We start from the raw sequence: 21,706 nt of genomic DNA on the forward strand, positions 1-21,706 counted from the left end.
TGTATTTCGTGAGTTCATAGAACTACATGTACTTAGGAAGATTAACATCTTCGCAATGATACGTTTTCTAAGAAGACACTGTCGATTAATACTCAACACCTAGACATTTTACCCGTCACTGTCCAGCTTTCATCAGTCTCATTCCTTCTACAGACCAGGCAAATTCACTGGAAATTATAATTTTTTTCAGTTTGTGACAGACACAAAACGCTTTTTCGATGCGCGACATTTTTTTGATACATATCAGGGAGTTTTGGACATAAAAATAGATATGTATCTCAAGCTGTTGAAGTGGGATTCTTCTAAGCTTCACGAATATCAACCTGTTTACGTAGCCTCACTTAACCCGTGGTCAACTTAAGGCGGATAATGCTCGTGTGAGGATAGAAATATTTTTTCTTTTGAAAGCTTACGTCTGAATTTAGTCTCCAGTAAGTTTAATTTGCCAAAATTTTTCATATTAATATGATATATGCCAGTCCTTACGTATTCGATGAAAAACTTTTGAAGTTGAGTGAGAATAGTTTTCTGAATATTATTTTGCAGACTACCCAGCAAAAACTATCTAAGGACATTATATATTTGACAAAAAAGCACACGGAAATGATATTTAAATTCTCAGGGTAAATGATATTTCGTTTTGGACGACCTTCGACATCTCTCGCGAGTCCGTTTGAATGATTTTGACGCAATTAATAACATCGGTGAACCACCGTATTTGGCTTCGTGTGCGGAGTTTTGTTCCCCAAACTGAAATTGCCGCTCCGTGGAACCCGTTTTCAGTCAATCGAACACATAAAACAAAATGTGCTTATGAAAAGTGTTTCGAGGACTGGAAAAATCGTTGGTATAAGTGTATTAACTCTGGTGGGGATTACTTTAAAGGCTTCAAAATAAATATTGATGAATAACTAAATATTTTTCATTTTATTTATACGATTCCGGGTACCTTTTTGTCACAATGTGTATAGTTCCTTGATATTCGATGAAAGACTTTTAAAGTTAAGAGAAAATAGTTTTGTAAAAAATATTTGTAAAGATTATTTTGCAGAGTGTCCTTCAAGCTATATTATATGAGTAATGTAAAGAAAACAAATATTAAATAAAAAATTTACTGATTGTTTTTACCGCATTTCTTATGTTTTTTACTAGAAGCCGCACTAATTTTTATAGACCATTAACACCAGAAAAGGTGAAATGGTGAATGAATTTGTTGTGGTCTTTTTCTCTTTAGCAAAATCGGGATAAAAGGAATTAAACTTCTTTTTTGTAGAGAAATATTTTAAAAGATTATATTCCTCTTCGGCAATTTCAATAATAGTAAACAAATGTTATCTACTTTTTTGTATACTCCGCCACAGAACTAGGAACGAATATTTCTAGATAATACTTTTAGCGAAAAAACTCAATGAACAATGTTTTTTAATTAAAAAAAAAATACATAAAGTATGCAAGTTTCTTATATGGATACGGGAAATTTGATACTTTTCTATTAATATTATTTGACAATATAGATATTCCAAGATTCTTCTAGTCCATTGTTGAAATGGAAACAACTAAGTCGAGCAAAGTTTTGTAGTTCGAACCAAAGCATATTTTGAATTAATTATGAGAACTTTTATCATTACCTGCATACCATTAAACAACCAATTATTTGTATCACAATCACAAAAAGAAATGCAAATACTTACGCGGCATTCATTACAACAAGCGCCACCGGCACACTGAGCCTCTGATTTCAGCTTGCAGGTGATGCCATCGCAACATGGATCCAAGGCACACTCCTCAATCGTGCCACAATCACACTCTTCATCCTCTTCGACGATCTTATTGCCACAATTGCGACGCATTTCGATCTGGAAAGTTGAAAACAAAGTCGAAATTATACAAAATTTGTTGTTGTATCAAAGTTTTACTGCGAAACATGAAAAAGCTACACTTAAAATTTATTTTAGTAGAAATTTTAGTCAATGATTTTAATAAAGTCACAAACACAAATTATAACAGCCCACTTTTTAAATAAAAACTTCAGAAATCTCACTTCAGAGGATTTATAAATATCAACCGTTATTTCAAGCTACACATTTGCAATTTAATTTTACTTCCCAAAATAAATATTTCAATTTACTTGAAAGCGCTTACATAATCCAATTAGATAAATTGCTGTCTTGTTGTTGCGCACGAGATTGACTAGAATGTCTTGCTGTCTCAATCAAGTGCCACAATGCAACTCAGAAAATGTCAAAAATAGTTTCACTTTTTATAGCCGCCACTAATTTGGCGAAACCGTTATAGCGTGTCACGCGTGCTGCCGCCACAAGTTTCACTGCGAAACTGCAACCTCCAAACTGCAGTGAAAGTCACTCATACGCCAGCGCGGCCTGACGGAGTGTACCTGCCAGCGCTGGTTGGAAAGTAGAAAACGGCACGCGGCAGCAAGAGTGGCGACATAACAATGCAATAGCTGCAGAAAGCAACAAAAACAAAAACAGAAATAAAACTGAAAATGAAAATAGAAATAAAAATGAAAACGAAAAGGAAAAGGAAAAAAGTTGCAATGAAAATGAAATCGGAAAGAAAAACAGAAAACAGATTTTGCTAACAGGATTTGAATGCAGACAACCTCCTCCCAGCTGAGGCGGGTGCTGCTGTGCGGCTGGCGGTGGGCACATGTGGCAGCATTCGGCGCAGCATGCAACGCGCAACGAGGCTGACTGTGTCTTGGGGCCTTGCGGTAGTACCGCTTTTGGTGTTGTTGTTTCGAGTGTCGAGTGCTGCGTTCGGGGCACAATTAACCTCAGCAGGCCATCACACGCACACACCCGTATACACATACATAGCACTTGTAAAAAAGCTGAAACGCTTCGAGTGTCTGCAAAACGCAACGAGTGCTTGCAACGCTTTGCTGTCTGTATGTTTGTGCATGCAAATGCCAGTGCGAATGTGTGACTGTATGCTGGAACAATAAACAAAACAGAGCAAAACACGCAGCCAACGAAATTGCCACGAACGAGGTCGTTGCGTTCACACATGACTGCGGCTAAAAGGAATAAAAATTGAAGAGGCGCACGCATTGGCAGCAAATGCAAATAAACGCACACCAATACACGGACATTTGTGTGTGCTCATGATTACATAGCAGCGCCAAAAGCCACTAGGAATGTGTTAGGTTTTATAAACAAACTAGTTGATTACTACTTGTTTTCGTAACTAGTTGGCAACTAGTATAAAATTTAACAATACTTTTAACGCTCCAGCAAATTGCACTTTTTAACGAAATATTTTTCCTTTTTTAAGTGTTTTTTTTTTTTAAGTGTACATTTCAAGCCGTAGTTATTACAATATGCTGCCATTTATATAGCAGAGTGTTGAGAACCCTAAAAAATAAATCGATAGCTGACAGCTCAGCCTGTCTTCGTTATTGAACAATATTTCAAAAATAATAAAAGTTTGGCTGCGTCGCAGTTCGAAAATTTCATACGAAATATGGTAAAAATAGTGTTTAAACTTCATCAACTCTGTAGAGATTTTCAAAAGGCGGCATATTTAGGATTAGGGGCTAAGCGACGGCTGTCGCACAAAGAAGATTAAACAGCAAGACGACATAGAGTCAGGTGAAGACAAACTCTTGTGGTTTGGTGCGACGTGTAATTCGTTTCACTTAGCTTTTCTTACAATAATAAATAAACCTTTTTAACATCATTTGCGCTCCAAGATATTGTTATTTTATTTCAATATCCAATGTGGGTGTGGACAGGCGTTCCATATGTTCCCACATACATATACATATATCTATTTAAAATGTATAATTTCCAAAATGATCTCTTAAAGTTCCTTTTTTTATATCTTAAAGGAGTATACAAAGATCTTTATCTTGCTTTTGTTCGTTCAGTTTGTATGAGAGTTATGTGCGACAGTGGTCCGCTATCGGCGGTTCCTGTAAATGAGCAGCTTCCTGAGGTTAAAAGGACGGGTGCAAAATTTAAGAAATCAATTTTGAGGGACTAGTTCGCATATATGAAGAAGGAAGCATATATAAACTTTGTAAGGTGTCTGACGTTTCCCTATCCAGGGTATAAAAAGACCCTCAAGGTGGATTTGGTAGAAAATTATATACTTTACAAGAAACCTCGATGCAAAAGTTATTATTTTAAAGCAATTTTTTGTGTTCTTTTTGTTTGAGAATCTTTGACCGACACTTTTTAAAACTAAGTTGAAAACCCTGCTTTGAATAATATATATGAAGGTGCATTTTATTATAGAAAATCGACGCGATTTTTTTTTATTTTTGGCTCACCCTATATTTAAATCAGTTCAACCTACTTAGATCTTAGAAAATATGAAAGCCATTGAAACCACGTCATGCCAAGTAACTACCACTTGAAAGTTTTAACGCGAGTTTAAACTTCAAGCATTAGTGCACCAAAAGGCTGGACCGATCGTTTTTAAATTTATACACAATGCTGTATGTGATTTCTTACTCAAAAAGTTAAAGTTAGCGTGAGTAATAAGGCCAATTTCGGCAGTGGGGAGCGATAAAGCAGCTATAACATTTATTGCCTCTACTCTCTTTTCGATACTTGTTTGGAAGTGCAAGTGATTTTAAGAAATTGTTTAAATTTTTATTTTGTTATATTTTTGTACTACTATTGTAATTATTGAAGAATAGGTTAATATCTTCTAAAACCTCGCTTATCATAAGAAGTGTTCAACACAATGACCTATACAAAAACTGTTTCGTCGGAATCTATTGTTGAACCGCAGCTTAAAATTGTGTCGTGATCTAACATTAAGTTCTATTTTTGACAATCTGGACTTACAACGGCAATCAAAGGCAGATGTGGAGATATGGAGTCAGTTTCAATGATAGTGCGTACAATCAACTTGTTAAGCAAAGGTCATCGCTTTTCTGTAATACGTATCAAATGGCATTAAGATTAGATAAACATTTTCTGATGTATGAATCATTGCTCCGATTTTTTAATTAAAATATTGGATCTAAAAATTGAAAATTTTATTTCCTTTTTAATTGCTCATAACTTTTGGTTTCCAAAAATCCCAAATTTGCAAACTTAGATACAGAATATTTTACATAATGCTTACGTGTGGTAGAACTTACAAGCAGTTTTTAAATTTGTTATAATGGGTTGTCAAAAAAGTCTTGCGGTATTTTCGCTAGTTGGCGCTGAAAGCGCGTATTTCTAGTTTTATTCGTCGCATGGGGTCATGCTATACCTTTTGGGAAAGCTCATTTCACGCGCTCACACGTGTTTGATTGATTTTCGTTTCTTTTAAGTCGTTCGTGAGTTATAGCGTCGCAAACATGGTGCAAACTAAAGATAAAATACGCCATATTTTACAATACTACTACGATAAAGGCAAAAATGCATCTCAAGCAGCCAATAAAATTTGTGCAGTTTATGGACCCGATACAGTTTCCATTTCCACCGCACAACGATGGTTTTAACGTTTTCGTTCTGGTGAAGAGGTGGTCGAAGATGCGCCACGCTCCGGAAGGCCTGTCGTCGAAAATTGCGATAAAATCGTTGAATTGGTCGAAAGAGACAGGCATAGTAGCAGCCGTAGCATCGGTCAAGAGCTGGGCATGAGTCATCAAAAATTCATTTCAATTTCAATAAAAAAAATCAATAAAATTACCGCAAGACTTTTTTGACAACCTATTAATATTTTCTTCAAATTATCTGTTAATTCGTCTCCGGATCCAGTCTCATTTATTAAAAAATTGAAATTCCAAAGTTGGTCACAACATTCAACTAACGACTTCTTGATACTTTAAACACCTTTAAAACAGCGATATTGTGAAGTTTAAGATCTTTTTTAAGATTATCTTGTTGTTCGAATCGTTTGATGATGCTAACACTTAATAGTCTGTAAGCATCTATATTATTTGTAGGCTTTTTATTTGTCTATATTGAAAGACCGAATTGACAAAATTGCCTTTGCTTTGGTTCAAAGATTAAAAATAAAATTAATTTAAAGTGTTTATGTACTATCTTTCTCTTATAAAAAGTCTCAAGGGAGAAATAGGATTTATAGGATCATGCGGTTCAAAAAAGTATTTCTATTTTTCAAAACTGTTAGCAAAACTATACAAAAAGCATATATTTAAACAAAAATTTCGACTCTTCCGATTGTTTAAGCCATTAAAAGTTTAGCTTTCTTTCAGGTACCGAACGAGAGATATATTATATACAAATCATTTCAGGTTTTATTGCAAACGACAAATTGCAAACAAGTTGGTGTCAAAAAATTAATAAAAGGCAAAACATTATATGTTTTTGTATTGAATGTAAATTTTTCTAGAAAGCATTTTGTTTCATATTAAATGGCGAAATTATTAAACAAAGTAATTTCTAACCACTTTTCATTTCAGATTAATGACAGATTGACAAGACTGGTTTATTGTCATATCTCTAAGTCGCTTCCAACATAATATAAAATTTGAAGGGATTTTCTCTTCAATTTGTTGCACCACAAACATCAAACCGAAATTACAGCGCCATGCTGGCTTTGGAATTAATTTAAGGCGGACTAGCTGTTTTAAATATAGTGACTTTTCCTAAGACGGAATTCTTTTCTGCTGGCTTAATTTGTTCACCTATAACTAAGCGGGGGCAGCGCAGCAAAAACTGTTTTAGCGAAATAAATAACTGTTATATGCAAAAAGGGCATATAGTATTATAATGCAGAAAAAAACTACACAAAAAATGTATAATAATAATAAAGCCTCCGACAAAAGTAATAATTAAAACAAAAAGTTTGCCAGCAAGCCACGCTCAGCCGCAGTGGCAAGTGGTGGCCGACAGTGAGGCTCCTGTGTCCATCTTCAACACATTCGTCACTTTTCTTCCTTGCCAAAACACTCAAAACAAAAGAGTCATTTATGCAAAGAAACTCATGCTTATTTATGTAAATGTGTGCATGCATACAATGCGCCTAAAAGACTGCTACATCAAGGGGAGCGTTGATGCTGGCGCAAAGCCGCTCATGCGATGATGCCGAATACATTTGTGAGATGTGCGCCAGAGACGCTAACACTACAGAAAAATAGCAACAAACACAACAAAGCTGTAGCTTCAACTGCCACAATGATTGTTGTTGTTGTTGCTCTTGCAACTGACCTAGTGCCAAAAAATCAAGACAAAAGCTAAAAGTGCTGCACTTTCACGCCACAGGCATCCAGCTCCTCCTCCGCCAGCCTCACCGCCTTCTCATGCTCGTTCGCGTTGACGTTGAGTGGTTATTGATGTAGTAGTATTTGTGTGTGCGTACATGCTTGCGCGTGTGTGTGTGCTTCCACTTCGTTTATGCAAAAATTGTCATCATTCCTGCGCTGCTGTTGTTTGCTTGTTTACTTTTAGCTCTTACACTGGCGCTATGCTATTGTTGCACCATTTTGGCTGAAGCTTTGTGCCACATACCAAACGAACATGCAACGCATATGGAAAAAACAATGCAATGCAAGCAAACAGCAAGTGCCAATGGCTGGTGTGTGCAAACACTGCGACGCGCCAATACTTAGTGCCACAGGGGTGTGGCAGAGACAGCTAACATTTCGCTTGCCTCGAGAGTTGCATGTTGCACGTAGCATTGTCAGTGGTGTATACACGTGCCTGCTGCTGTTGCTGCATTCATCTTGAGGCACTACGCTTGATCGTGCTTTTTTGTTGTTGAAAATGGCACACAATGTACACAAGTGCTTTTCTGCTTCGTTTCGTTTTTTTCTCAAAGTGTTGTTGTTGTTGTGTGTTTTCAAAGACTAATTCTTGTTCGTTTGAAAATGCAATCGTCGCTTGTTTTCTTTCCTAGGAAAAGTCTTTTGTTCGTTTATAAGTTTTGCTTTTTTTTAATATTTTTACTGAGTTTCGCATTGTTCTCAAAGAGTCAACTTTTCCGGGAATTCAAGTGCCACTATGGATATGAATATCTGTCAAACAATTTTAAGCACTCGAAATATTGTAACATATTTCTATTGAGAAGATCAATTTTCGGTGGCATAGTAGGGTCTCTTCAGGTGGATAGCAGACATAGATCAGTGTTTTTCCCTTGAGAATAATGCTTTGATAAGCAATCGAGTTGGTCTGTAGGTGACCGCTGAATGACAGGCGTATTTAATAAAGCTGTTATGATTGGCGTTGTCTAACGGAGCACTGTAGTCAAAAGTTGGTTGAGTTAGCTCGAGGGCTGGTACCTACCATTGCGCAAAAGATCTCTAGGGACTAGGTTGTATGGTTGGGTGATGAAAGTAACAATCATTTAAGTCAGTATATTTTATGTCCCAGACGACAGCCGACTTAAGCCGTCGTCTACTTTTGTCGTTTAAAAAAATCTTTGTTTTCATATTTCTAATATAGTTATGGGTTTTGTTTTTTGTTTTCTTGGCTCCAAAGCTGAAATTTTTCAATATCCGAGTTCAAGAATTAATTAACATAATTTTGTCTGAAATACATCGCCATAAATAGGTTGGAAATTTGATCTCGAAGGCATTTAAATGGCACCCCTACTCAGTTAGACTGCTCAAGCTCAAGATGTTAGTATTCTAGAGAGTCAAGAGATTGATCATAGGTTTTGGCGGATCAAAAAAAAATTATTTCTCCGACCTCATTGCATTTCTTGTATTCAATGTTTTATATGTATACACATTTAAGACTATGAGTTGGTTCAAGTTTAGCAATTTGTCACTAGCCCTACATACAACAAAAAATACACACTGCTACAAACGACAGCAGAAAAGTGTGACGGAGGTAAGGTGATTAAGCCTGAAAGATGAAAAAGTTAGCTCTTCTCGACAGGGAGCCTGGAAGGGTAAACTTCACCAAGAAGTCCAAGGCCAAGTTTTGCAACAAAGCTGAATGAATAATGATTCCACTCTCGAGCTACTGCTTAGGGATAATACAACCAAGTCGTACACTGACGGCTCGAAAACGTCGAAGGGAATTGGTGCAGGAGTCGCAGGACCACGCACCAAACTCTCCATACCAGTGGGAATTTTTCCGAGCATAAATGAGGCTTAAGTTTTTGCCATAAGTTAGTCTTAGAGATAAACCTCCAACACAACTATCGCAATGAACGTATAACCATTCTTAGCGATAGTCGACGGCCACTTAAAGTAATCTCTGTCTATGAGATCAAATCGCTACTAGTGCTGAATAGCCTAGCGGATCGTCACCAAGTGCACATTTGGGTGCCCGCTCACAAATGTATAGCTGAGAATTAACTGGCTGATGAGCTCGCCCGGTCCGCAGCATCCACTAAAATGGTAGGACTGAAGCCCTTCTTCGCGATGGGTTCCCATATCTTAAAAAAGCTACTCCATAAGGAAAAAAGAGTAGACGGAGAGAGATATTGGAAACAACTCCAAGGCATCCGACATAGCAAGTTGCTAATGGGGAGTTACAACCTCGGCAGGCTTAAATATGTAATTGACCTCCCTAGGGACGAATTCAGACTACCGCATATCAGTCTGCAGACTCAAGTTGAAGGCCCTTGGATCCATGTTTCCAAAAAGGGATCACGCAGCAGTATATTGGACTTTATCAATATGCTGGCGCTAAGTGAGCCTTTGTAATTTATGTGATTTTGTGTACTCCCCCTTTGACCATCTAATCTAATCTACGAACAACGAGATATAAAACCTTTGACATAAAAAACCCATCACAAAAAAGTTGTGAACACAATAGAAAGACAGATTTGTTATTAAATACTTAATATAAAATGTATGGCTAATAAAATATTACATACATACAGTGGTGGTCAGTGAAATACGGACAACCCGTCGGTTTGTATTTAAAGAACGAGTATAACTGACATGTGTAATTTTCTGCGAAGGGGAAATTCCATAGAAACTCTGCGTTAGTTCATCAAAAATCAGCCGAAAGCGTCATTGAAATTTATGGAAATGAAATTGATCATCTATAAAAAATCGATTTATCGCATTTTGACCGAACATTTGGGCGGTGTGTGCACGGTTTGTTGACTGAAAATTGACCAAAAATTGCTCAGAATCCAACATTCGAAGGACATCATTAAAGAGGTCAAAAAGGACAAAAACTTCCTTTACAATATTGTGACTGGTGACGAAACGTGGTGTTTCCAATATGATTCCGAAACGAAACGCCAGAGTGCTGTACGGAAGGTATCGGATGAGTCGAAACCAAAAAATCGCGCATGGAGAAGTCAAAAGTGAAGACAATCCTGATTTGTTTTTATGATTCCAAGGGTGTTGTCCACGAAGAATTTGTTCCACCCGGCCAAAACGTTAATGCGGTATTCTACCTTGGAGTTTTGAAGCGTTTGGTGCGCCGTATTCGACGTGTTCGGCCCTTATATCGCGAAGGTGGAAAATGGCGTTTGTTGCACGATAATGCGCCGTCTCATCGATCGACGCTTGTGACCGATTATTTCACCAAAAATCACATTTTAAACATTAACCACTCCCCGTATTCACCTGATAATGGCATCGTGCGACTTCTTCTTCCTTTTCGGAAAACTGCATTTCCCATGAAAGGAAAGCATTATGCAGACGTAGAGGCCATTCAAAAGGCTTGCACCGGCATACTGGCGGCCATACCGGAACACTCGTTCGACATGCTTTTGGACCGTGCAAAAAACTGTATTGAAGCAGAAGGTGACTATTTTGAATAAAATAAATTTATTTCACCATCTTTTAAGATGTTTATTCTTCTCGTTAGAGAATATAGTGAATAGGTTTGCAACAATTCCCAAGCGTAAAGCGACTAATATTTTATTTGAAATTTCAAATTAAGCTGGCTGTCACTATCAAGACAACTTACATACAAATTATAATGCATAAATCCAAATGTATTGATATTTCTAAACTAAACTTTGGCCTTCGGTAGCTATAACTACAACCATTATGAACTATTTTAATATTTAAAATAGGTAAATTTTTTAGCTTAATTTCTCTAAGACTCACCTCATTCGGCTTATTGAGTAAACACAACCCATGTCCGGTGCGCAGCGCATCGATATAATCCTTTTTGCTGCACTCGGAGAATTTATAAGGCTGCACATTCTCCTGGCCAACAATCGATTGGGCCATTATGCAGCCATGCCAGTCCCTGCAGAAACACTCCTCACCTGTGAAAAATGGAAAATTAATTAGAACATTCAAAGCAAATAATGCAGCTGCCACTTTAAATGTTGTATAATAGAGAAAAACGGATGTGTGTATGAATATGTGAATATATTTTGGAAATAAATTTTTAGGAATATTAATGAAATCGGATCAAACCCTCGTTCTCTCTCCATATAACGGTACTCTCAAAAACTACTAAAGGCGCTACAAATCAATAACTAAAAACTCGAGAGACATTCAATTTTACTACTGAAATAGCTTTACAAGATTGGACAATGGGCATGACACCGCCCTCTTTTAGGTGAAATCACATATCTCGGGACCTGCTCGACTAATTACAACTAAGTTCGGCAGATGATATAATCTTAACATTTCTATATCACGCCTACTTTCCATATAAAACAATTTAAATTGTTTTTGATTCTATTACTTGCCAGTATACAAATCAAGAAGTGATTAATATAACGAGATAAAGCATACGAACTATCAAAAATTGTTCACATCGAAGCAACAGGGTTCAAGCCCATAGGTACCGAATCCTAGTTCCTACTCGTATAATTGACTTTTTACCGAAAACTTCCGGCAATGTGTGAGATATATAAATGAAATTCAAGCATAATCTTTTCCTGATATCAGTAAGTCTGTATGTCAGAAATGGATTAAATCGATTCAATACTTTCTTTAGCTCTCAAATACTAAGAGTTTCGAACTTCCTGGTGACTTTGTTCCGCATATTTCGGCCAACATGAGAGTTATCTCAATGGAAATGGCAGATCATAATTTCTCACGACAGTATGTATTTCTGCCAGAAATGGATAAAACTTGACCTAGCTCTCATATCACTAATATCAGGATTTTCGAACTCCCCTGCTGATTTTACTCCATATGATTGGTGATTGTATGTTAGGAACGTTGATGAAACCTTGGAAACATTTTATAAGTCTGTGTCCTTTTAACTGTAGGTAGTATCGGCAAAAAAATTGATGAAACCGGGTCAATACTATTTGCTATATTCCTAATATAAGCTCCTAAACTTTTGTCAAAATTAACAGAACGTTTAATATTGGATATATTATAATTTAATTTCAAAAATTTGTGAATTTGGTCTAGCAAAACTTATGTCAAATATGGCGGTCAGGGTATTAGTTATGTTTATATATAAAATTCCCCAAACTCTGGTTGACGTTTTGCACCTTAAGCTATTTCCCTGGCGTTCACCCCGGTAAGTTCTAAGATTATAAAAAGTTCGGTCACACCCGAAAATAGTGCTTCCTTACTTGCTTTTATTATGTACATACCCTTTCTTCCCAAAAAACTGTACGAATTTTGTACGAATTTGAAGATATCAGACCACTATAGCATATAGCTGCCATACAAACTAACCGAGCAAAATTAAGTTCTTATTAGCTTTGTTAAGGGAAACTTAAGGATTTTCTTGTTTTGTTTATAATTTGTGTAATTTTAAATTTAAATCAATGTTTTTTAGTTTCTATAGCCTTCGAAAAGCAAATCAATTTAAAATATGAAAACCTTGTATGTGTCTTTATCTTCTTGTGGTCTCGTGTTGGCGTTGCTTATGCGGCGAAGTATATTTCTTGATGCTCAAATATTTACTAAAATAAATAAGTGTGTGCATGATTGCGCATTCATTGGAATGGCCTGGCACACACACACAAATATACGCACACATACATATATCAGTCTTGTTATTGCTGCCAACAACAGCAAAAATAATCGCTTTTTTAACGTTTCCCTTTTATTTATTTCAATAATCTGTTTTTTTGGTGTTGTTGTTTGGTGTATTATTTACCTTTGAGGGATGCTTGTGTGTGCGTGTGTTTGTCGAACAAAATCGAAATGATGAAGAGAAAAGGCATACAACTGCGCCCACACCCCCACTCCCCTTTATTTGTTTGAAATGAAATTTATGAATTTCCATTAAAAGCAAATGCATCACCACTTTGGATACACACACACATGCACACACGTACACAAACTGTGTTTGAGCTGAGTGCGGCGGGCGTTTGCATATTATTAACCACCACATACACACACAACCAGCGACGTGGTGTCTGCCAGCTTGGTCATCACTGATGGCTCAAGTCGGTAATGGATGTTTGTGAATCGAAAGCACGCCTCTCAGCCGCAGCGCACAAAAATACAGAATGCTTGTTATAAAATATGTATTTACAGTTATTGGAGGTACTCCACCTCCAACTGTGCGCTCAGATTTGTCCGCTGATTCTACCATGGCGTTAAGCGTTCATCATAAATCAAGCAATTCAGTCGATTATTATGCCGCAAACACACACAAATACACACACACAGTGGTGGATCAAAACCTGGAGCTATGTTGAATAAATGGCTGTTATTGTTGGCTGCTTATATATAGAGTTATAATTTTTTACTGTTGATTTATATAATTTGTTTCTTTACTCCCACAAAAGAAATATAATTTTTGTGCGTAAAAAATAATAAATATGCGTCGGGAGACACATTAGCGAGCGAACTGAGTGATTATCGCGGCGCTGTGAACGCTTTGAAAATTTGTTAAATGGAAATCATATTCAAATGAACTAAAATCATGAATAAGAAATATGAAAGAAAAGAAAATTTGATATTTAAAATTGAAATAAGAAAAAAACAGTAAACTCAACAACTTTTGGGACACTGGAGAGTAACACTACTGCTGAAACTAAGTAATGACATTTATTCCATTGTTTTTATAAACTCCTACATACATTCTAATAACGAGCTCGTTGTAAATTAATATTTCTTAAAAAGGTCTTCGGAGTCAAAGCAGGGTATAAGATTTTGACTTTGAAAGCCTTTTACTGCTAGTTTCTTAAAGTTTTATGACAACTCAGTCATAGATGTATGGGTAGATCTTTCACTTTCGTATTCGAACCACTTTTATCAGCTCAATATATATGTACTGCTTTTATCAACTGCTCAATATATATGATCTCTTGCTGATTTCGTAAAAATATTTTCTTGTATGTATATTTTCTTGCCCAGAATCCTCCTGCATTAAACTAAAATTGGTTATGGGAAATTTTAATATTATTTATTTGAATTCGGAGTACGGATTGAATACAAGTTCACATGCAAACTTTAGTACAAGGAAAACTTTCATCTTCGTATTTTTATACCCTGAACAAGGTACAGATATTAAGTTGGTCACGATGTTTGTAACACTCAGAAGGAAACTTCGGAAACCCTATAAATATATATAACGGGTAATCAAAGTAGAGGTACTTTTTACAATAACCTTTTTTTGACAGGTTACGCGTGAGTCGTGTGAAGCTGCTATTTTTCTTCAATATCGTTTGCATTTCATTTTGGTAAATCCTACGCCTGATTAATGCTTACCAATTGTTCAACTTTATTACAAAAATTCATGTTCCGAGAAGAATGTGTTTCGCGCGCTTCGCTCATCTTATGGTCAACATAATCGGCCTACTGAGCGTACTATTCGCAACATCCTCACCAATCTTGAGACAAAGTATTCTTTATTGGATAGTATTCGACCGAATAGACCACGACCAGCACACAGTGACGAAAATATAGCAGCCGTAGCTGAGAGTGTACACGAAGATCGTGGAAAGTCGATTCGGCACCGTTCGCAGCAACTCGGACTAACGTAAGAAACGACTTGGCACATTTTATGTCCAGATCTTAAATTGAAAGAGTAGAAAATAATGCTTGTGTAAGAACTGAAGCCGCTCGAGCTTCCCAAGCGACATTGCTTCATTCTATGGGCTCTTTAAAAGTTCAAGCCAAATTTTGTTCGGCGATGAGTTCCTCATTTGTGACGAAGAGATTCAAGAGCTGCCATTTCATCCATAGAAATCAACGGCTGGGTGTGGTTTGTGGGCCGGTGGAATCATCGGTCCATATTTCTTCAAAAGATGCCAGTAAGAACGTAACCGTCAATGGCGATTGTTATTGCGCCATGATAACCGATTATTTGTTGCCTGAAATTGAAGCTAGTGATCTTGGCGACATTTTTTTTTAACGAAACGGCGCAATTTCCCACACATCGTATCAATCAATGGATTTATTGAGGGAACAGTTCGGTGAAGAGATCGTTTCCCGGGTTCGAGGGGAAACCGAATATACTCGCGGTAAGGCATGCCTGTCGTAAGAGGCGAATAAGATCCTGGCCACCAGTCCAGGGCTGTATGGAAGCTCAACTGGTCGTAGCTTCGGCTACAAGGTCAATACCAAAGACTTTAACCTGGTACCATGGGGAGCAGTAGCCCCTGGAGTTCGCTCCAGTCTGCTCATTGGGTTTGGCTCTTTGTGGAGATTCGTGGTGGCTGTGGTTAAAACCCAAATCGAGGGAAGAACCGACTTTGTCAGTCGAATGTGGAGTTGCATTGCAACCAAGGTGGTTAGTGTGTCCATGCCACACTGCCGATTGGTACTGAAAATCGTTACCGAGTTTTCAGGGCGCTGATCGACGCATTGTATTGATCCGTTGTGCTTTTGAGTACCGTGGAGTTAAGCTGTCGCCAGCAGGATCCCACGTTAAACACTATCAGACGTTGTTAACCACCAAGATGGTGTGATATCGTAACTTAGACCCTTTTCTGTGAAGGTATGTAAAGTCCATTGTCTGACAATCTGGCATCGATTCAGGCCTTGGAACAAAACATCGCTCATGTAATTTACCAGTTACGAGTCGAAATGCTCGAACGAGTCATGGAAAATTGAACTCAACGGATAGACTATTTGAGACGTAGCCACGGGCAACATTTGGGAGAGATAATCCTCAAATGATAAACGCCAAATAATGTTTTTTCGAATGATAATAAACACTCTCCATTGCATTTGAAGTTTCTGTGTTTTTTTTTTGCTTTAAAGTAGGAAACCTCTTCAATGCTTATTTATGAGGATTTTTAAAATTTGATATCATTATTATTTCTTCTGACCAATTACTATTTATCTGAATTAAAAATAAACTGACAAAATAATACTGAAATCAAAGAACATATTTATTTTATAGTTTATAGAGAACTCTCCTGCAAACAGAATCCACTACATTTTACGCGCCAGAAACTGATTCTCAGCAAAATCAAACCAGTTATGACTCTTGCCACTTATCAGTTAATATAAAAATAACAGTTTATGTTTGACTTAATGCACATAAATACCTACTTATGATAAAAAGTCTATGAAAGAGTATGCTGATGATAATATAAGAGAAATAAGCACTTCGACGAGCCATTAAAAGCCACCGACATAAAATGGCGTTGCAGATAAATCTTACGCTGAAGCAGCGCGAAGACAAGCGACCATTGAATAGATAAATGCGCTGTTTACTTTACAATAAATAATTTACTATCAAAATTTGATGAATGCACGGCGGCAAAAGCAAGAATGAAGACAAAGATTGTGCCAAACACCAATGCAATAAATCAGTTTTATGGCGCGATTAATTTTGGTATACCATTAAGATTGTTTACCACGCAAATGAGCGCGTATAAATTTAATGTGGCGACAGTTTTGAGCGATGCAAAGACAGCAAGAACAACAAAAATCAAATAACTTAATTTCACTTAGAACGTCGAGTTAAAAATGAAGGTGTGTGAGTGTATGTGAGTGCATGCAAATTTCGACGACAGTGCGCCGAAGTACATATATATAAATGAGTAAATACAAGTATGTATGAGTGTGCGAATTGTATGCAGTGACTGTAGAGTACTTACGTCCATCATCGTGACCCATGCCGATATTATGGCCAATCATGTGCGCCATCGTGCCCGCCAACAGATGCGGCTCGTAGACATTAATATCGACGCTGATGCCAATCGCACGCGGCGTGCACACAGTCTCCGGCACCGCCATGCCCGCCTCGCCGCCAGCGAACGTCTCGCCGCTATAAAAGTAATAAAAGAAAACCCATAAATATTTATATAAATTCATATATAAGTATGTGTGTGTGTATGTGAGTATTAGTTGGTGGAGCAGCAGTCGGGACTGAATCATAAAAAGTTCATATAAAATTAGCAATGACCACCAACAGCAACCAACAAACAAATTGAAGGCGTAAAAACGCCAACAACGAGATACAAAACAGCCACGCCGCGCTGTCCCCCGCTCCGCACCGAGATCACTTTGGCTGCTGATTTTTATTATTTATTTCTTAGTTGTAAAAGTCAATAAAAAAGGTTCGCAGCGCTCAACTCCATAGCGCTGATGAGATACACGCACATCCATATGTATATGTGTGAGTGAGTGTTTGTTGCACCCGTTTAACGGTCCGCTTTTAAAAATAAATATTTCAACACAAGTGGCCGCAATTACCAATTGAGGATTTATTAAAAATTCATTGGGTCACCGAGTGCCGCTCAAGGTTGATTGGCACCCCGGCAGTGTGTGTGTATCTGTCCGGTGTTGGGTTTGGGTTAAATGAACCCCGGTAGTTATGTGGCTGTGGAGAGGTGCCGGGTGTTCCATAAGTTCAATCAGTGCAAATGAATTTAAAACTTTTTGTAACACGCCAGCGGCACATCGTCTCAAATCTCAAATGAGGGATAGCGCATAAATAACGGTAATTGCGCAGGAATGCAGCGAATATTTAAAGTAAAAAGAATAAAAAAGTAAAAACAAAAAAAGGATCCCAAAAGTGCTCGAAAAGGTTGGTTGCCAAAAGGCCGTTTTATTGAGTATTAAATTTAATTCTTTATTTAGGCGGCGTTATTTTACACAACAACAAAGGTAGAAAACTTATAATCAAAGGTTATGCAAAGGTGTATTTTGCAGTCAAAAGAATATTAAGACGTAAACGTTTAAAGTTTGGCATGCCTTTTGCGCTTTAAGTGCCCCTGAGGTGCTGAGCTTCAGGCGCCAAAGGATATGATTATCGGGTTATTGAAGATGATTGCTTTATAGCTGTCGCGTGGCTGTGAAATAATGAAGGTGGCCAACCTCTGATTTCATACAAAGTGGTTGTTTTTGGTATGCAAAATAATTTAAGTAATTATTTTGGAAAAGTTATAATTTAAAAGATAATCTTAAATAGGGGTATTGGAAATAACTTGATTTGATAACTTGATATCTACTAGTTTCCAGTAGCCTACAATTAAAGCTGTTTCCAATATAACTTACAAAACACTTTGAAGTAAACGAAATATTAAGGTTACTGAAAGATTCAGTTCACCGAAGGTGAACTTTCGTTAACAATAAAATTGAGATCCGAAATAATAATTTTTCTCTCTGACACTGCTTTCTCGCACTCCACTGGTAACGATAAGTTAAAAAAAAATCATGACCAGATATAACGCTAGAGACATCCTTAATTTTTCTCGTCAAATATCAGAAGATACTGGCAAAATTGGCTTTATGCGTTTGGTAAAGTTAGTTTAATCGTACGATCGTAGCAGGGATCTCACTTGAACAGCTTCGAACGCCGGTTCGTTGGTTGTACCTAAAACTCCTTTAAAGTAGATCATAAGACGCTCACAAATCTGTGATTGATCAAAGATCTGTGATCTGTGAGGATATCATAGATTTGTTGAGACGGCTAATGCCAGTTTCGGCTGTAACTCCGGGTTCGCCAAAGTTGAGACTGCTGAAATGTCTCAATTTCAGCCTTACAACGGCTGGACAATGCAGAAGAAAGTGTTTGGATTCTTCCACCTCACCCTTTCCATACAACTTTGACAAAAAAAAAATCACAAAATTGTTAGCTCAGGGCAAACTGGTTATTGAGACACGTTATGACTCTAAGTTAGATGCATAAAAGACAAAGTTTATAAGTAAATTCCAGTAAACAAACATAAATTGAAGTATGTGTACATACGTTTCTCAAATATAAGTTTCATTATTTCTTCTTCACTGAGTTGTGAAGCAACGAACTTCGAGCTATTGCGAGGGCGTCACAATTTTTACAACGCCTTTTTGATATGGAGATGCATAGAAAACAGAATTATTAATGCTACCATGTGTATACGGCTTTAGAGGGCCATATCTACCCATATAAATGTATGCACATAAATGACAAAATGACAGATGGACCAAAATATGGCTTTGAAATTACGCCACAAGACTTGTCTAATAACGACTTAGCCTCATCGCCCGCCTGCTGGTGTCGCTATTGTAAGAGAAATATTTTAACGTGAAGTGCATTCTCCTATAGGAATATGAATCATAATGTTGTTTTTACTGCTTGTGGAAGTGGCATTGTCCGCGGTCTTAAAAAAAATGGTAATGAGCAAAGAAGTCGCATAATAAAATCACAGAGGGCTTTGTGTGGGGTGACTGTTCTCTTCGTTGGCGAGTGTCACGAATTGATGTATCCAGTTTCGACTTGCTCTTGTGCTGCAATACTTCATATTCTCGTACTGCAACACATTTTGTTCTACATATTTGAGTATGTTCCAATTTTTTATTTCCAAACGAGGATGTTATCACCGCCAGACGTGTCAAGAAATGTGAAGACTCGCTGAGTCAGGTGATATGAGCTAAAAGGAGACTATCTTCAGGAATATTAAAATCGCGATTGTTTAAACAAATCTAGAGTTTCTTTTGTAGGCTGCATAGTTATTGAAAAAACTACGTATAGACATTTGTTTGTGTTTGGATTATGTTGCGCAGTGATGTATGGTTAATGTAGATCTCATAATGTGACAAGATCTTGCATACAAATACTCGCAACATACTAATTCTTATATACAAGGTCTGTCGCAAAAGAAACAGAACTTTTTAAATATAACTGTTTCTGGTGGCGCCACCTATTGGTGGGTATATGAAATAAAAATTTGATCTCTTGTTGACATTTCGTAAAAATTTTAAGACAATTCGATAACTACAATCGATGTTATCGTTCAAAAAGTGACAGCAGCTTTTGGTCATCGGTCGTAAAACGCATTTTGAATAAAGAGCAAATATTAAATTTTGTGTTAAACTTGGGAAAACGTTTACTGAAACATTTCAAATGATGAAAAAAGTTTATGGTGATTATATGGTTTAAGCGATTCCAAGAAGGTCGTGAGGACCTCTGTGACGATCAGAAGTCGGTCGTCTTCAGAAGTCAAAAATAAAGACAATGCTGATTTGTTTTTACGATTCCGAGGCTATTGTACACCGAGAGATTGGCCCACCTGACCAAACGATTAATGCTGTGTTCTACCTTGGTGTTATGAAGCTTCTTTTGTCATGCATTCGTCGTGCTCGACCACAATGCCGTGAGGCAGGGTCCTGGCGCCTGTTGCACGATAATGCGCCGTGTCATCGGTCGACGCTTGTCACTGATTTTTTGACTCACCTGATCTGGCACCCTGTGATTTTTACCTATTTGGAAAACTTCATTTGCCCATGAAAGGACACTGGTTCCAGGACATTTCAGCTATCCAAAAGACGACGACCGATATTGTCAAGAGCATTCCGAAAAATGACCTTAAACACTCATTTGAAATGCTAATTGACCGAGCTAAACGCTGTATCGAAGCACAAGGAAACTACTTTGAATAAAAAAATATAATTGTTGAAAAATATTAATTTTTTGTTGTTTTTTTTAACAGTCCTGTTTTTTTGCGACAGACCTTGTATTCTGTAATAAAGGCAATTAAACAAAAGACCTTTTATAAAACAAAAAACCTAATAGAGTATGCTACAAGATGTTTTTGGAACAATTAGAAAAGAGCTTACAATCGCTTTGGAGAGTCTAGATGATATGCATTCGGTTTCTTTTTCAAATTAGAAAAAAACACGAAAGTATTGACGATAAGGTGTGAATTTAACGTAATTAATGGCAGATATGGCAGGAATAATACATATGACATTTTTTTCTTAAAGGAAATTCTTATATTTTCATGCTCGAAGACTGCAAACTATTATTTACATTTAATCATAGAACCAGCGCTTACTTTAAGAGATTATAAACAGTTAGAATTTCCAAAAAAGTAAATTTTTTTATTTTATTTTCTTAATTTACATATATTTAAGAGTACACACAGAAAATTTCATATTGTTCCGGAGAATGTTTTCGAAGTTATGCGCAAATTTGAAAAGACATTTCGGAGTGCTTGGAAGTATACGGCCAAACTTTAAACGCGTTTTTCTCAAAATGGTGTCTTCAAAGTCGGTGACCAACATTACTCGAAAACGGTGGCACCGATTAGTCTCAAATTTTGTCACAAACTTCTTAAATATATTATGTATATTTTTCAGTAATTAACCGAAGACTTTTTCTCACTGATAAATATTTTTTATAAGCAATTTTATGCCGAAATTTTGGTCAAAAACCGATTTTGATTTTTGAAAAACCGCCATTTGTCAAAATATTTTACGGTGCTTGTTCCTTCGATTTGCTTTATTACATTTAGCATTACTTATAGGAGGATTATTAGATTTAGTATTTTTAATTTCAGAGATCCAGTTTAGAGATATGTATATGTAGTGGTCGCCGCAAGACGTCTTTTTTGAGAGGAGCTCCCGGAGATCAGTTGTAGTTTCTATCCAAATAACTATTTTTACTAATACTAAGTTTTAAAATACAGTTGTAAAATATCATAATTTGTGTACAAGTTTTTGGATCAGTAAATTTAAGAGTTTTCTCAGGAAAAGTTCTAACTCTAT

The 21,706-nt window shown here is 36.9% G+C and overlaps 1 protein-coding gene across 18 annotated transcripts in view; it reads right to left on the reverse strand.

The window, feature by feature from the left end:
• The window catches only part of LOC126760566 (disintegrin and metalloproteinase domain-containing protein 9), a 578,909-nt gene that overhangs the window by 61,225 nt on the left and 495,978 nt on the right, over positions 1-21,706 (reverse strand). For all 18 annotated transcript variants that reach the window (XR_007667220.1, XM_050476295.1, XM_050476293.1 and 15 more), the window contains exons 11-13: positions 16,834-17,003; positions 10,958-11,121; positions 1,692-1,856 (exon numbers count right to left, since the gene is read on the reverse strand). Coding sequence is in view for 17 of the 18 variants with exons in the window: in XM_050476295.1 (XP_050332252.1) it covers positions 1,692-1,856; positions 10,958-11,121; positions 16,834-17,003 (499 nt within the window). In the remaining variant the exon portion in view is untranslated. The remainder of the gene's footprint in view (positions 1-1,691; positions 1,857-10,957; positions 11,122-16,833; positions 17,004-21,706) is intronic.

The sequence above is a fragment of the Bactrocera neohumeralis genome, chromosome 5 (genome assembly GCF_024586455.1).
Source record: "Bactrocera neohumeralis isolate Rockhampton chromosome 5, APGP_CSIRO_Bneo_wtdbg2-racon-allhic-juicebox.fasta_v2, whole genome shotgun sequence".
NCBI lineage: Eukaryota > Metazoa > Arthropoda > Insecta > Diptera > Tephritidae > Bactrocera > Bactrocera neohumeralis.